The sequence below is a fragment of the Aquila chrysaetos genome, chromosome 7 (genome assembly GCF_900496995.4).
Source record: "Aquila chrysaetos chrysaetos chromosome 7, bAquChr1.4, whole genome shotgun sequence".
Lineage (NCBI taxonomy): Eukaryota > Metazoa > Chordata > Aves > Accipitriformes > Accipitridae > Aquila > Aquila chrysaetos.
In genome coordinates, this window is record NC_044010.1 from 29,902,751 (window position 1) to 29,919,751 (window position 17,001).

At 41.6% G+C, this 17,001-nt stretch overlaps 1 protein-coding gene across 1 annotated transcript; it reads right to left on the reverse strand.

Moving 5' to 3' along the window:
• Positions 1–9,612: 9,612 nt before the first annotated feature.
• On the reverse strand, positions 9,613–13,068 carry LOC115344135 (claudin-8-like). The gene has a single exon (XM_030021056.2). It carries the CDS (start codon positions 12,643–12,645, stop codon positions 11,971–11,973), a length of 675 nt encoding a protein of 224 aa, XP_029876916.1. The 5' UTR covers positions 12,646–13,068; the 3' UTR covers positions 9,613–11,970.
• Positions 13,069–17,001: the final 3,933 nt, after the last annotated feature.

Sequence of the window (17,001 nt, forward strand, 5' to 3'; positions counted from 1 at the left end):
ATTTCTGACTGGCTAGAAGGACTTGCTATTTATTTGCTTTGAAATCCTCTCTGACTACAGTGCCTACCCATCAAGCCTAACAAGTTTCCAGCCAATGGGAAACTAGGGGGTGTGTGTCATAGTTGATTTTACTGCTTCTCATAGTCTGTCTGTAGTCATGCTATAATTAAGTAAGTGTCAGGGATTCAATTAAAGGTACCTAATTGCAGGGCTAATAACTTTTTAACTACAAGATCGCAGCTATGTTGAAATTTAGTACAGAAAGTCTGAACTTCCATCTGTTAAAATATTATGTAAAATATGTCATTACAGTTGTTCTTATGACAAAAGCTAAACTTGGACTTGGAGTGGGACTTACTTTCTAAGTGCTACAGCCCTGGGAAAACATCTGATATTTTTTTTAAAATCAAGCTAGGAGGTACTTGGTGTAGCTCTTTAATGTAGATTCCTCATTTTGATCAAATACAAAAGTATAATCATGATATTAGACAGGTACAGGAAAGTCAAGTATTCCAATCAACATCAAAGCTTTACTCTACCAGCTGCATAATTCACAAGGACGACAAAGAAAATAGCTGGCAGAGTTTCACAGCTTCTGCTTTTGAATCCACAAGTGAGGTCACTGTTAGGAAATAATCCTCTATGAGACTCTCTCCCCATTAGAAGGATAGTGTTGTCATTATGTTCCATATTAATAATCTTCTCCCGGTAACATTAGGAGGGTTTGGGGGTAATTGTCTAATATGAAAAGGATAAGCTTTTCTTTCAGTGTACAATGCACCTTGAAAGAAGTCAGAGATCCCTCCCACAAGCATGTATCTCAGCCTGCACAGATAGCTACAAGCCCGGACAAAAAAGCATGCCAAGGTCTGATTTGCCTTGGGCAAGTTAGGAATAACTGCTGCACTATGCTTTTTTTACTTTCTTCTCCCTACCTTGAGATAATAGTATATGATGACAACTCATGGGTGTTGTTGAAATTGGTGCGTTTCTGGTTACTCCAGCTCTTTGAACCAATCAGGCTAGTAAAAAAAAAAGCATTGGCCCACTAAAGATGATGAAGACCTCTAGAAGTGCTGTCAAAGAAAGATGTATTCTTCAATCACTTGTGGGTTGTAGTGTTGTGGGCTCTGTGTGTTTGGAAATATCAGACATTGCCTTTGATGGTATTAATTTAGTTACAGCCTTAGGTGCCTACACAACATATTCAAAGTAAACGCTAAAACCTGTGAAAAGTGAATTGCCCATCTAAACCACTCACAACCCACAAAATCCCTTCCTTCCTACAGTTACTAACTGCAAGGAAGGAGTGCCAGATAATGCAAGATATATAGTATAATGTTACATGTCCATGCAGAAAGGGATCTGAGCAATTCATTTTTGCCTTCAAGTCTGCCAGCAGGAATCTGGAGAGAAAAAATGTCTTCAGCTAAGATGTGAAATGTAACCTTTAGAAACTAAATACATTATCAGATTTGTTCTTACAGAGAGATGAATATTACATCACTCTTCTGCAGACATAAAAAAAGAATGCCATGATGCTGAAAAGTTAAGGCACTTTGCTAGATGCCACGAAGAAGGAGATGTAGACATGAAATCAGAAGTCATAGATGGTTACCTGCCTAAAAGAAACTCCTTTCTCTGGCAGGAGACTGTTCCCTTAGAAGAAGACTGCACACAAGACCTGTGCTATTTAACTTTAGTACTGTCTCCATTCATCTTGTAGGACTTTTTTACCTCTGAATTCTCAAAACTGGTTTTTGATTTGTTATTTTAACTTCAAAAAAGAAATCAACTTATTATGGCAAAGCCCTCTCAAAACTAGCATTTAAAAGTCATTTTTTCAACAGAAAAACTCTTTGTGCAGCATTTTCAGGCAGCCAGCTCTTGACAGTATACACAGCTGGAGAACAGACCATGCCTAATGCCCTGAATCTGTTTGTCTGACTACCTTATCTAGCAGGATTGTCCTGAAATCATTTTTCTTTACATGACTGGGAGGGTCAGCCATTGAGGTCATGCATAAAATTACACTCTGTGACAGCCAGGGCAAGGTTTGTATAGAAGATGAACTGCTCACAGAAATACTATTAAAATGCATCGTATGCTGATTGTGTAGCAATAGATCCAGAGACTGCTAAATGGTTGAGTGGTTTTTTTGATCTTTAATTGGAAGTAGTACCTATGGTGAGTGACATCCAGTGCAGATGTAGGCGTAAGAGAGGAACATCCAGGCTACTCTGCTGCATGTCCTGTCCACTGGCAGGATGGTTCTTGTTATTGAAACCTGAGGGGAAGGAAGCAGGAAAGGAAAACCAATAAATGGCAGTTTGAAACTTGAAGATAAATTTCAGAAATGAAAATGAGCTACAGGACACAGGCTGAAAAAAAAAAATAAATCAAGGAACATTACCAGCATCTTGGAAACTCATGAGGACTGGAAAATCTCATCAACCTCTTAAATGCCAATGAACCCCTGGCTTTGCTAATCACTGGAAGAATTATCTTTTGCAGAAAACTCTACGTTTGAATCAGCCTGGAGGGAGCTCTTATGCCCTTGTATACCCTAGAGAACTCTACTTCATTTAAATGCTCACCTCACCTCTCAGAAAGAAATGCTTAGTTGACTGAGTTACTTCAAAATCACTCAACATCAGACAGCTCTTAAAGTAGAAATTAAATACATGCTTACATGGTGGGCATAGCAGATACAATGGCTTTAGTGTCAGGTGAGAAGAAATAAAAGGAAAATCAAATTTACACCTGACTAGACTTTAGAAGTCACCTCATTCTGTGTATCATCCATCTGTTATGCTATTTGGATGATTACCTGCCTCAAGATGAGAATACCAGTTGTTATGCAAAGATGTCCACCCCAAAATTTGCCTTCAAAGAGGAAAATAGGCAACTGAAGAAGCACAGTAGCCTTTACACCTAATCTTTCCCTGGATCTCTGTTCAGATTTACATTTTCTCTTCCCTTCAAATCAGGATGGTCATTTGAATCTTTTCCTGGGGCATTATCTTCTGTTCCCCCCCTAGCTTTTAAAAAGTTGATGCCCCTTGAAAAGGGGGAAGTAGAGCATCTCCAGTCCATATGATTAACAGAACCTGTCAATGATCCCCAGTGCTTAATTAATTACAGGCATCAATAACGTAAAGACTTAATTGCCTCCCAGAAAGCAGGTTTCATTCCTCTTTGTATATCTTCTATGTACATGGAATTTTGGAGTCCTTATACATATACATGCACCTGTATATAGACAAATAGACTTTAATCTTGTACAAATGCACAACTATAATGTACAGAGTTCATTATGAGCTCTCGTTGAGAATAGGTAGGCTGGTTATGCTACAGGCTAATGAGTTAAATTTAAGGTTCAGTAACATTTTTGGAACAGGCAAATATGCAGATTTATCAAAAGCACACTTTAGATTACTGATTACTAAGAGTTATGGTTAAGTCTTTTAATGTCCCAGAGGCTGCCGTTTTCCAGTAAGGCTGCAAAGCTGTCTAACCACCTGCAAAGTCTGGCAATGTGGAGTGCAGCAGGCTGTGGCTCTGCAGTCACTCTGTATGCTGTCCCCTTGGGCAGAGGCGCCAGGGACCTAGGTAGACCTAGATCATTCTCTACACATAAAATTTGCTTTAAGCGTACAACAGATAGGGTTAGGATTGTCTGCAGACCATTTGTTTTGGAAACACATGTGAATGGCATCAGTTCCTCCCTACTTGTGGCTTCCACTAGTCCATTCATTACATGCTGGGGTAACCACTTTGTTTTCAACTATTTACAAAGTCTGGTCAATTAATTTGAGTTAATGGTTCCATTCCTTTCTATGGTATTTTGATTGACTATTGTATTTTGAGCCTATTGGTGAAGCAAAAGGTTACTTTGATTCTGTTTTAATTCAGGAGAGAATGGACTGAAGCCAACAGAGGCCTTTTTATTTGTGCTAACTTTAATACTGCTGCCTGCACATATGTTAAAAGATGAAGGCACATCTCCTTCCCCCTCTCTTCAAGCGTGGCACATTTTGGAATGAGAGGAACATCTGCTCAGTGTAGCTTAGAGAAGGATTTCCCCCAGCCACATGATAGGCACTGTACTTGGGTGCTGACCTCTAACTCTAGCTTTGAGGCAACCCATGACTGACAGTTGAATTGAAAAGAACTAATATTTATCTTCCACCTTCTTCCTCAGCGTGCCTGAAATTCACAGCCTGACAAAACTGCCAAACTCTTAATGATATTCCATGTCTGAGGAAGCCTGTCTCCTGGACACTGTGAATGAACTCGAGTTTAGTGTAATAAAACCCTACAGTAATAAAATATTAAATACTCCTTTGAGTATTTAATCCATCTAAACTGCTTCAGGCTTTTACAAGGTATTTGTCACCTCAATACGTTGCGCACAGGGAGCACCAATCCTGACAGAAATAGAACCTGCCAGAAAATATGCTATCTTACTTTGCTGTTTAATGACAGGACCTCAAAGCATTCCTTTAGAAAATACTTGGGGGAATTTGATTGTGCAGTTCACATTAAGCCGTTGGAAGTGTAACAGTGGCAAATTCCCAAGGCAGTATTGATTGTTTTCATAAGAGTTAGCAGCAGGGTATACAGTTAGGCTATTACTGGATGAAGCACAGGGGAACTCCTTTATTTACATGATTTACTATGATGGAATAAAAGAGGAGGAGAAGGTATATTGTGGCAGTGATGGCCTAAAGATAGATGAGAGACAAGGTTTGTAGAAGGGGGTAATAGCTTTTATTAGACTACCTGATACTGTTAGAAACAAGTTTTTAGGCTCAGAATCCCAAGAAAGATTGCTTTTGGAGCACAGCATAACAATACACCCTTGAACTAGCTTTCCAGTAACCAAGCAGTGTGGGTAACTAAACAAGTAAGTCTCGAACTTTGAAGAAGAGTTTTTTTCTCATCTTTCTCAGTTATAAATTGGGCTCCTCTCTGTCCAGTCCTGTCCCACTCACTTCTTGTCCTCTCCCAAACCCCACCTCCTGAATGTAACTACACTCTTCATTTCCAACTCCAGAATAAACTCTAGCAGCGTGAGCTCCACCACCACTACCCTCAATGACACCCCTAAACCTGTCATCTCAGCACACACCAGGGTCACCCTCTAACCCCACACTCTCACCTTTCTCTCTGTACCCAAATCCAGAGTCCTTTATCAAACCTCTGTGCTTCTGGCCAGGATGTTCCATTACTCCTCTCTCCTTAGGACTGGGATTCACCTCTTCCCTGGGACACCCTGGCTGACTTTCCCCAGATGGCAAGCTGGGCGTCCCCTAGGAAGCAGCACCATAGCCCCTGCCCATTGGGCCTGTGTAGCTGACGGAGTTCATCTCCCGATTTACCTCAGTTCCCCTTCAAGCAGAGGGAGAGAAGATGTGGAGGAGAGGGGAAGCCCTGCCCAGCCAACCAGCTGTTCCTGCACTTACACAAAAGAACCTCTTCCTGGAAGTCATAAATCACTTTGGATTTGTGCTGGCACAGAGACCAAAGCAGGAGTATTTTGCAGGAAGCAATTAATTTTTGTCACTTGCTCTCAGAACACCCTCTCCAACATCGTGAATCATAGCAGCCCCAAGGATGCACCACTGTCACTGTAGTTTGGGGGCTGATGTGTCTCTGCACAGTGACAGCCCACAGCCTGCAAGGGCACAAATGATTCACCAGTGTGGGCACACTGCTTCCCCTCAGGGACAATCCAGTGCTGTTCCTAATTGCAGCATACTGTGTAGCCAGTCAAAATTTGAACTTCTTTGTCCATGATCAAGCAGTAGATGCTTTCATTCCAGATCTGAAATGTGTAGTTTAGCACAGAGTGCAATACTTCAGAAGGAGGAATGTCTAATAACTATTTCTACCAACCACGTGGTTAATGGGCTGGATGTTAGGGAAGGGAAAGGAAAAAAAGACAGAAAACAGTCTGATATGTGCAAACTGACTTAAAAACAAGTATAAAATGGAGGTGGGAAAGGCGTCAGCAAATCTGTTGCTTTTGGGTTGGAGTGGAACAGGGCTCACATCCTGAGGCAGGAAATGGTATGTGAAGGATCATTAAGATAAGGGGATCTGTATCTCTGCAGAAGACCATTGCCAATGGGGTGAAAGTGCCTGGAGAATTGAGGGAGAGCAACTCCTCTGATCCTAATCATGTTATTCTTTATTAATTAAACTGAACAGCTTAGGGATGTGAATGTGGATGAGGCTTAAAACTTCCTTGTCTGGAATGTGAGTCCCATGGGGAAGGAAAGGAGAGACTTGTAGGTTGATACTCAACTGGATTAATAACTCCACAGAGAAGGTATGTGGTAGAAGAACAGAAAAGGCAACAAACCTTCAAAGAAAATATATCTAAGAGGTCAGAAGATTTAAGGGGAAAATGAGGCTCAATAAAAGTCATTCCAAATTAGGCTTTTCAAAAAATAGAATAATAACAGGTGCTAGAGGCATACAAATAATACAGAACAGCCAGGGAAGAGGCATGCTAGGCTGTGAGTATGAGTCTGAGAAAGGTAGTTAGCCCTCCTCTTCTTTGAATTTAAGTAACAACAAGGATATAGGAGGAGAGCATGACAGAATTACAAGACTTGATCCAAGGTAGATAAAAAACTCCAAATCTTTGTGAGTACAAACTGAAGAACGAGAGTAATTTCTACTGTAGGAAATTCAGCATGTGCACTTCCAAATCTGGTAACAAGGACTGTTAGCATATGTGTCACATTGGGAGCGGTACTGTATGCCTGGAGAACAATGAAACTAAGGGAATGAGGAGGGAGGTGGAAAACCCTGTGCACAACTAGAAACCCATTAGTCAGAATCTAATGGTATAAGATAATTTAAAATCCATTATGAAGAAAAGAATAAATACCTAGAAGTAAATGGAAGGTTAAATAAAATGCAGCATGGACTTAGCAAAAACAGATTCAGTTTTTGCTTGGTAACATTTTCTAGAAAATAAAAGTTGAGAAAATCTAATCCATTTGGACCTTATTAAAGCATCTGAGACAGCAGTGGGAAATTAACAGAGACATTGAAGGGATGGAGAAGAGTAAAAATAATGTAATGTGGATGCAGAATCTATGAGTGAGTACAACAACAAAAGGATATATTGGAAGGAAACTATCATGTTCCTATTTCCAGACCTTGATTTCTGCTACTGTTGGAGCCAAGGATTTCTCTGGGGTCTCATCTTAGTACCCTCAGAGATCTAGCAATAAAGGAGGAACTGCAGCAAGGAAATTTGCATTAGACACCCTGTTGGCCATTGTACTGTCAATGATTAAGTCCCACAGTGCAGGAAAGTTTGATCTTAAGACCTGAAATAATAGAAATGCAATGCATTTGACATATTCAAAGAAGGTATTTGCTTGGTTTTGTGAATCATTTACCCCATGCTATGATAACCTGCAATAAGTATATTCAGTGTGGTGGTGGTGTATTCAGCAGTGGTGAGGCTTCCTCTGGGATTCTTTCTCCAGTTTTGGGCATCAAACTTAAAGAAAGAGGTGGAGCAGCCAACCAGTTTTGAGCATCAAACTTAAAGAAAGAGGTGGAGCAGCCAAAAACAGCCAGAGGATGTAAACAAGTATGGGAAGAAATTTAACAAGCATGCCAGTGAGGAAAGAATTAGAGATGATTAAGCTAAGCAAGAGAGGTTCAAGAGGTCAGAATGTAACAGTCCTGAAATATGGAAAAGGCTCTCTGCTGTAAAGGAAAGCAGTAGCCTGTTTTCTATGCCTGCTGCTGATGGGACAAGAAATAATGGAGCAGCCTTAGCCTGCAGTGGGAGATTTAGTTTAAGCTTCATGAAAACCTTTTTTAATGAAAATTATAATTAAGTACTGGGATAGATTGCTAAGGGCACTACAGAGTAGCCACTTCTGGAAGATTTTATCGCACAAACATCTCTCACGAAAAATTTTAGCGTATTTGTTCATTGAGAAGATGAAGGGAGTAGTTAATGGATATCACCTTTTCTAGAGTGAACTCCACTCACACTATCTTCTCCTATTTGTCCTCTTTGGCCCTACATGGATGACCTCCCACTAGTGAAAGGAACTGATGGTGCTGATGGGACTCTTGACAGTACCCAGGTGAACTAGTTGGCATCAGCCTTTTCCCAATTTCTCAAGCAACACATATTTAGGACTGCCTACGTCCCTTAGGTGTTGGTTCCTTGCTGAGACTTTGCAGGAAAGTATTGTGGCCATCAGCTCCACAGGGCAGTGGGATGAGTGGGGAGGCAGCATGGTTAGAAAGGGTCAGCTTGCTTTGCTGCCTAGGGGTTGATCTGTGGTAGAGTCACAGGCAAAGTACAAGGGCTAGAAGCATACGAAATGCAGAACGGAGGCGGGTGTTTGTTGAGGGGCTCAGTTCGGGGGCTCAACCCTGCTCTGCAAGGCAAGACTGGGGTAGTGGACATGCCTGTGTCAGGACTGTAGGTACTGGACCTTCACAGGGCTGGAGTTACCCAGCACTGCCCTTCTTCCAGCTCAGCAGGAAAGGAGAGGTGGGCATCATGCCTTATGCTCAGCAAACCCACTGTATCCACTGTGTGGGGTCAGAGTATGACCCTTGGTGATGGGCTGAAATCCCAGACAAGCCTGCTGATTTGTTAAGCACAAAGACACCCTGAGTACAGGAGGCTGGAAGTGGGGACAGTACCCCCAAGCACAACTGTCCACTGGCCCTGGGCTCCTGCCGTTCTGTAGGCTCCTGCCGTTCTGTAGGCACCTGTCGCTGACAGTGGCAGCAGCAGATCTCCATACATCTCCAGCCTGACACAGTAAGGCCATTCTTGTATTTCAGTAATGAGCCTTCCTGGCTGTTTGGCCCAAGATATGACCTCTCCTAATCTCTCCCTGCTCCATTTTCTATTATTCTTTACCAGTCATGTTTGAGAGCTGAACAGGAAGCAAGCAGCCTACAGATAAACTCTCACATATAGGCACCATGTATATTCAAAAACATGGGGGAGTACAACACCTGGTCAGGACTGCACCTTAAAGACACAGACAAATCCATTATATGCAGCTGACCTTACTGGATTTGCAGATGTGTGATAACCTCATGTGTCAGATGATTCATTTGCATATAAAATTGCAAAACAGGAGCTCACACACACTCAGGCTCTGTTATGGCTCTGCCTTGCCTGCACAAATCAGCTCCTGAAACTGCGGCTCTGCTGCCACCCATATGTTTACCACCTCACTGTCTAGCTCTAATGAGAGCAGTGCCTAGTAATGCCAGCGGCAGCTCTACGCTCTAGACCTCCACAACAGTTGCAGCAGCAGTGGGAGAATTTCAGAAGAGGCACATTATAAATGAAAGCCCAGTTGCTCAATAACGGAGCAATGGTAGAAATCTTGAACCTTCACTCAACTGAGTTAAACGAGCATTACTCTCCTCTGAACTGCAAGTTGTTTATTCATTTACACAGCACAGAGGGCACCAGGTGGACCTGGAAAGGCTCCACATCCATTTTACATTGCAGGAATGCATACAAGCACTCAAAGTGCAGGGCAAAGGGGAACAAGCTAGACACCCTTGGTTTCATTTATGGAGGCAATACCACTTATTTCCCAAATAATGTCTCTTGTCTGTAAGCACAAAAATTAGTTCTAAATTACAGGATACAATATTTGAAAGTTTATTGCTTCAGGCAGTTGTTTTGTACTTGGATATACACCCCTAGATAGGACCCTCTGCTGAGACGACTCAGGGTTTATTTAATGCACAAACCTGGGGAGCCCCATTCTGTTTAAAATGGAAGCTTTCATTTCAGTTCGCTTGAAGATACAGTATATGAGTGAGATACAATTAAAGGAAATGGCTGGCTGTGCATGGGAGGCACTTAAGTGGGAGTATGTATATGTTACAATAAGGTGAACTGTTTGCAGCATATACAGGATCTCTAAGGGACGTTTTCAAAAAATTCAGGGTCCCATTCACAGTCCATTGGATTTGTGTTCCTGTTAGTCCTGTGGATAGTTTTGGAAGATTTTTTTATAGTCTTCTTGTATCTTCTTTTGTTTGTACAAGTAGATCAGTGTGTGCTTTACCAGGAACAGACAATACTATCCAATGTAGCTGTAGTGTTAGATGTACACAGGCTTTTTCAGAGATGTCAGGCTTATCTCACTTTTCACTGAGGCTTGCCTCAGACCTGTAGAATACTGTATGAGTCACTCTGTGTTTTGACAGCAGAGATAACTACAATGCACTAGTACGTATACATGTAGTTTTCTGAGTAATATCCTGTACCTGCCTTTTAGAGGGATGAACTAGGCAGGTGACTTTATTATAGACACTGTTATAAAACCTGGTGTCTAGCTATTAATTCTGTGTAGGATATTCACAAAATGCCACTAACAACAGGTTTTCTCCTCCGCTCTCTTCCACCCAAAAAAGAGACTGAGCTGGTGCATAAACATTAATGAAGCAATACAGAGGAAATACAGCCACATACTGCTATATTACAGAAAGGTCATGCACGTTACACATATACATATGTAGAAATAATTTGCTTAAAAATAAGGAAGAAAAAGAAAATTACATAATCAAGCACATCTTACGATGTATCTTACAAACACTGTGAAGAGAGTTCCAGAGCAGATTTTGGTTTCTTCTAGCTTGTTCAGAGTTGCATCTTCTGAAGTGAAGAATTTGCTTCCGAACTTTCAATTAGTAATAGTCCAAGAAATTTGCTAGAGAACTACAGATCACATAATAAACTTTCTATAAAATATTTAAAAGTCAATCAAAGTCTAGAACAAGAATGTTGTTTTCTATTAAACCACAAATTGAATTGTGTTCCCAGTTCAGTCAAAGGCAAAATTCCATTGATTTCTGTGGGTCTGGAGTTACCACTTAATCATTGGTTACAAAATTCTATTAAAATATTACCACTATTGATTTATTTGGGTAATTTATTAGATTAATTTGTATGGAACTATTTATTTTTCAGTAGACTTGGTTTCTTTACATTGTTGCTTATCATGGGTGCATGATCTTATTATTAAAAATATTGTTTAGCTTGTTTTAATGTGAACTGTGACAATATACTATCACTGTTTATGTTCTTTATGCCTATAAACTATGCTGGTGTGAGTGGGTCTCAGCAAAAATATCAGCCTGGTTGTACAAAAGACTCTTATTTAAAAATATATATTATCACAGAGTCCTGCGGCAAGTAACTAACACAGTGTTTGTGATCTGTGAAATATCGCAAAATGTTGTAAGCCACGAGGAGTTTGCAAAGGAATACTGCTGCTTCTAAAAAGAAGAATGTGAATGAGTTTGACCTATATGGATTACAAAAGGAATATTAACTTTCACCAAAAAGATGATATTTAGGATGAACATAGAACTATGTTTATTCTCTGAAATAAGGGATATTTTTCATATATTTCAGCTTACCTTCCTCTAGTGAATAAATTCTTAATGCAACCTCCCATTAAACCTACAGTAAATCAATCCCATAGTGAATGCTTTTCTTTTAAACCATTATTGTCTTATCCTTATTCACTGTTATCCCCTCTTTCCCAGGTAGGGAAAAAAAAACAAAACAGCTACTGAACTCCCCACTTCTTTGCAACAGGCCAGAATTTCATATTACAATGGAACTTTAAGCCTTTTATTACTGTTTTACACATAAAATGCAACCCAAAGCAAAGCCACACAAGCCAAAAGCTATTCCAAGTTACTATTAAAATAATATTAAACATTCACCTTTCCATGCATTACAATTGTCCTTGCTGCAGCATTAGCCACAGCAGAGCCCACTCAGGCTAACTGCAGCTCCAAAATGCAGCCCCAACAGCAGCAGTTACAGGGCAGAAGGCAAAAGCAGCTTTCCAGCTGCCCTTTTGTGCAGAAGCTGAAATCCATCCAGACAAACTGAATGCTTCAAAAATAGGAAAAGGCAGGAGGCATCTAGACGTACTGACTTTTGGAGTACGAGCTTTCAGTCTTCCTGTACAAATGCTGGCTGTGAGTGGGGTAGTGGGTTGCTGTGGAATATCCATAGCTTCTGGTTTTCTCGCAGCAGCGGCAAAAGCAACAGAATATGGCTCCAGCAGCAATGAGGCAGAAGGCAGACACCCAGCCCAGGTAGAGGGCCTCTCCAAGCTCCCTTTTCTGGGCAACATTGACCATGGGGTTGTAGAAGTCACGGATGATGGTCCTGGCAACCCAGCAGACTGGAATGAGCTCAACGGCACCTGAGAGGATGAAGAGGAGCCCGGCCACCAGAATAATATAGCCCTTGGCTTGCCAGCTGCTCTGCGCGCACTGCATGCACTTCATCCCAATAATGGCAACCATGAAAGCGAGGAATGAGAGCACCGACCCAGCACACATCAGCCCTCTGGATGCCTGCAGGTCCGGCGAGAGGGCCAGCACGGAGTCGTAGACCTTGCACTGCATCCTGATGTTGGCTTGCCTGATGCAGTGCATCCACAGGCCTTCCCAAATGGTCTCAAACACGATGATGTTGTTCTCGATGAAGGCAGACACCCTCCACTGAGGCATGCCTGTGACAGCAAACGTCCCGATCATGCCAATACCACCAACAAGCAGCCCAGCAATCTGCAAAGCACCACCGACCATGCTGCCTTTGAAACAAGGTGAGCACACCTCAGCAGGTTCCCTGAGCCAGGTGCACACTGCTGGCAAAAAAAAAAAAAGAGCAACTTTTTCTGAAAGTCGTTGTCCCTTGTGCAAAGAAAGTTTCAGAGTCAGTCTGCACAACTTTAAATCAGCTTAAATCTGGCACACACTACCTGGGACTTGGCTGCTCCTTCATTGCCTTTATAATTCCCCTGCCACCACTGACTCAAAGAGGCAAACTGAGCAATCAAGTGGAACAACTTTCCAAAGCAAGAGAAAGGACAGGGTGTGTGTAAACCAGCAAGAGCCACTTAGGATAAATGCACCTTCTGAGGAAAATGCTTTGCACTGAAGTCTCTTATTTAAAAAATAATAAAAAAAGAAAGCCCTACCCTTAACTCTAGCTTAACTCTACAGGTTTGTCTGTGCTAAGGAAATGGACTGGTCTCGATAGGGAGACTTAGGTATGCACTGGTGCTGTTACTGAAGCTGTTGCACTGAATAAGCAAGAATATTCTGCCTCGGCTCGGCTCGGTGGCAAACTGCCAGGAGGAAAGCAGAGCCGCGCTCCCTGCCACAGGGCCTCTGCTCCCAAAAGTACTTTTGTTCTGAAGCTTGAAGGAGAGTACTGCAGTGACAGGATCAAGGAAAAAAGCAAATCAAAAGAACAAAGCTAAAGTAATTCTGAACCTGAAACAGTTCTGCAGAGGATAATCAAAGCTGCAAAAGACTGTTTAAGAGGTAGAAGGAACAATTAACAGACCTCAATCCTGCTAATACCTGTACACATATATAGCTTTATACATTTCTGTTGCTCTACCGAGTGTTATGGGAATAGGCAGGCTTCTGGAGATACCCACATGCTTAAATGATTGCACAATCAGGTCTACAGAATGGTGATTTAAGCTATGTAGCAAATTGTTTTCCTGTGCAAAAGTGAACCCAGCAATTACCCTATGATGTAGTCTAGTGAAATGGAAAACATTGGCTCTCCAAGTAAAGACCTATTAGAGCTATCCATGTACAAACAAATACTTTAGAAAAACATCATTTTAATTAAAAAAAAAGTTCAAACATAATAAATATGGAAAGCAGGTGAACTGTTCATTCAAGAGCTCTTGTGTGATGTGACCAGCAGACAATCCTGGAAAATGTCAGGTGAAGAAATTAGGGAAAGTCAGAGCAACAGAAATCACAGTCAAAAATCTAGGAAAAAAAACCAGGCATGTAACAGTGGATTCTTTTTACAAATTCATATAGCTACAAATATATGCATGAAATATTCAGCCTGATCTCTGCATGTGCCTTAACATGGAAAATAAAAAATTAGGCACAAACTAGTATCTTTGGTTATAAAGTAGTACTCCATATATTAAGACAAGAACTGATTTGTTACACCGTAAAAGATCAATTTAGGATATTAGCTAGATATTGAAATACTAGTCTCCTGCTATTTATTTGAACTTTCTTGCCTCTATTTCTTTTTCTTGCCATTTATATATCTTTAAAAACAGAAAGCAAATGCAAAAAACCAGAGCAATGCAGTGCTAAACATGCCGGCTTGTTGGCATATCAAAGATAGAGAAAAGATAAAAGTCCCACTTACATGTAATATTTTATGCTCCCTAAGCGTGTTTCTGTGTGTGTGTGCATAAAACTATGGTTAGGAGGCAAGGGAAAGTAAGAAGCACTCTACAAATCTTTCCATATTCAGTTCGGCTTTCATAACCACCTGGTTTTCCAACCTTTGCAGCAGGCTGCTGCTTATGAAGACATGCTAAAATGATGAAGACAGGTAACCTCTCCTTCTGTTTCTGGTCCCTTGAGTCCTGATTTGTGGCCAGGCAAGTTTCCATTATGCCCTTTTGGCTTTGTTTATATCTCTGAAATCAAACCTGCTGTCTGCATGCCTTTCCTAATCCAAAGGCACTGAGAACCTTGCCCTGAAAAGTACCGTTAGTCTGATGGCAGCTCCAAAAGCATTTTAAGGGATGAGAAGCCAAGCAGGAGTCTGTTTTTTTGGGTTTGCTCCTACTGCTCAGCGGTATCTGATCCCACCACAACCACACTGCCTGCTCTGCATTTCTCCTGCCACACATTTTTATCTGCCGGTTTGGCTCCTGCTCGCCATCAGTCAGCCTCCCCTGGCAGCTCGAGCCCCTTTTGCCACGCCTGTGAGCAAGGCAAGGGAGGGCCCTATGGCCTCCTGGGTTAGGGACCATGTCTGCCATGTGAGCTGAAGGCCCGTGTCATTTTGGACTGGCCCTGGGCTTTACGCTCTGCAGCCCTATGCCCTGGTGCCCTGCTGCGCTCCTTGCCTCTGCTGGCCTGCGTGCACAGGGGAGAGGGCAGTGCCCTCCTCCCAAAGGTGAGGTGTGCCGCAGGTGCAAGGGCGCTGGGGGGTAATAGCTCACCTCCTGCTGCGGCCTCTGGTCTCCTGTGAAGGGTGTCATTTTCTGGCCAGCATTAAAGGGTGACTTGATTCTGTTGGGCAGAATGTATACGCTCCCAATGCATTAATTTGGAGAGGCCGCACTAACGCTTACTGTATTGGCGTAGGAACTGTGTAGACTGCTATAGCCTGAAAGAGTCCGTGTAACTGAAATTGCAATTTGCTGCTGTGCATGCTGCAAACTAGTCCTGTCATACAGACCCGTAAGTGATGGGGGCCTGGGTACAGGACTTTGCGAAAACTGAGTGGGGAAAACTTCTCGGATGACTGGATTCATGGAATCACAGAGTAATTCAAGTTAGAAGGAGCATCTGGATGTCATCTGACCCAACCCATGCTTGAAGCTGTGCCCTTCAAAGTCACGAGGCTAAGAATCCAATCAAGATCCATTTCAGCCATCAAAAAAAGTCCCAAAGATTTCTTGGGGGAAGAGGGTGGTTAAGTCCTGTTCCCCCAAGGGTGAGACATGGAGGATTTTAAGGAAAGGCTATATATGCACAGTATTTCTCTGCTAAAATGGATTTGGCATATTAAATATATAAGAACGTAACTATCATTGCATGACTTTGCAGCCCCATGGTTGCCACTCAAACAGCAAAGAAAAAGCTACCAGTCTGTAGCAGAACAAATAAACAAGCACTTTAATAACATATCAGTAAGTAAACACAAGTGTGATACAAGCAGCAGGACTGATTTTTCTTAGAGACTACTGAAGTTCTAATTTACAGGACATGGAAAATAATTAGCTGAGCAAATATAATTTAACCACGTTATTGATTAATTTACAAAACCATTAAAGCTCCCATATAAATTCATGGTAAGATTGTGTCTGCATCAAGGATTCAGTATTTGCACATTCTTAGAAGGATTAAATTTTAGTGCCTTATCTTGCTTAAAACCATTTTCAGAAGGAAATGTGGGAAAATCTTATTTAGCGTTATGGATTGCATCTGCGTGTTTACAATTAAAGCACAGGAAGGGGGCAAGTCAAGAATCTCATTATTTGTTCTTCTCTGTATTCAAACATGCCATTTCATTATAGCAAAATATCAGAAATACCTGTGACTAGCTAATCATATTTCACTGTTGGCCACAGGATCCTATTATTTTGTTACAAAACAAATATGCACATACATAATGTAACCATTTTTGTCTTTTCTCTTCTTTTCTTTTCTTTTCTTTTCTTTTCTTTTCTTTTCTTTTCTTTTCTTTTCTTGTCTTTTCTTTTCTTTTCTTTTCTTTTTCGTTTTCTTTTTCTTTTCCTATTATGTTAAGGAATTAATATCCTTAAAATCAGTGTCAAGCTTTTCTGTATGACCTGTGTATTTTCCTGCTTGGCGTTCCCAGCTCTGCCCTTCTCCCCTTTCTCCTCACCAAAGCAGATAAGTCAGCTACAAGCACCTGTTGTCCTGTATTCTCCTTGAATAATGTGGACCTAAAGCAACTACAACACTGCTTGAGCAGAAAATACACAACATTTCAGGACTGGGCTTGGTTGGTCTGCCTGTTAGCTTCAAACAGGACCCCACGATCAGGACATTTTGCTTCTCTGTCTCTCTGATACTTTGGTAGTACCTTTCTCCAATGAATCCCCTTGTGTGAGAGCAAGAAGGGATTTCTCACCCTTGTTACATGGCTTTTCTTCTGAACGTTGCTCACAGTTTGGGGAGGAGGTGAAGTGAGGAGATGATAACCCCATGATTAGCTCAGCTGCCACTTAGCACCATTTCTCACAGCTTCTCTGGGAACCCACTGCTCCCCAGCAGGGCAGTACAGCCCCCAAGTCCCTGTCATGACTCATTTTCAGCCACTAAAGGTGTTTTGGAATAAAATACACCAGGAAAATATGTTTTAAGCATAATGTCCTTCCTCTTCCTGAGCATATAGCATTTTTTAATTCCAGA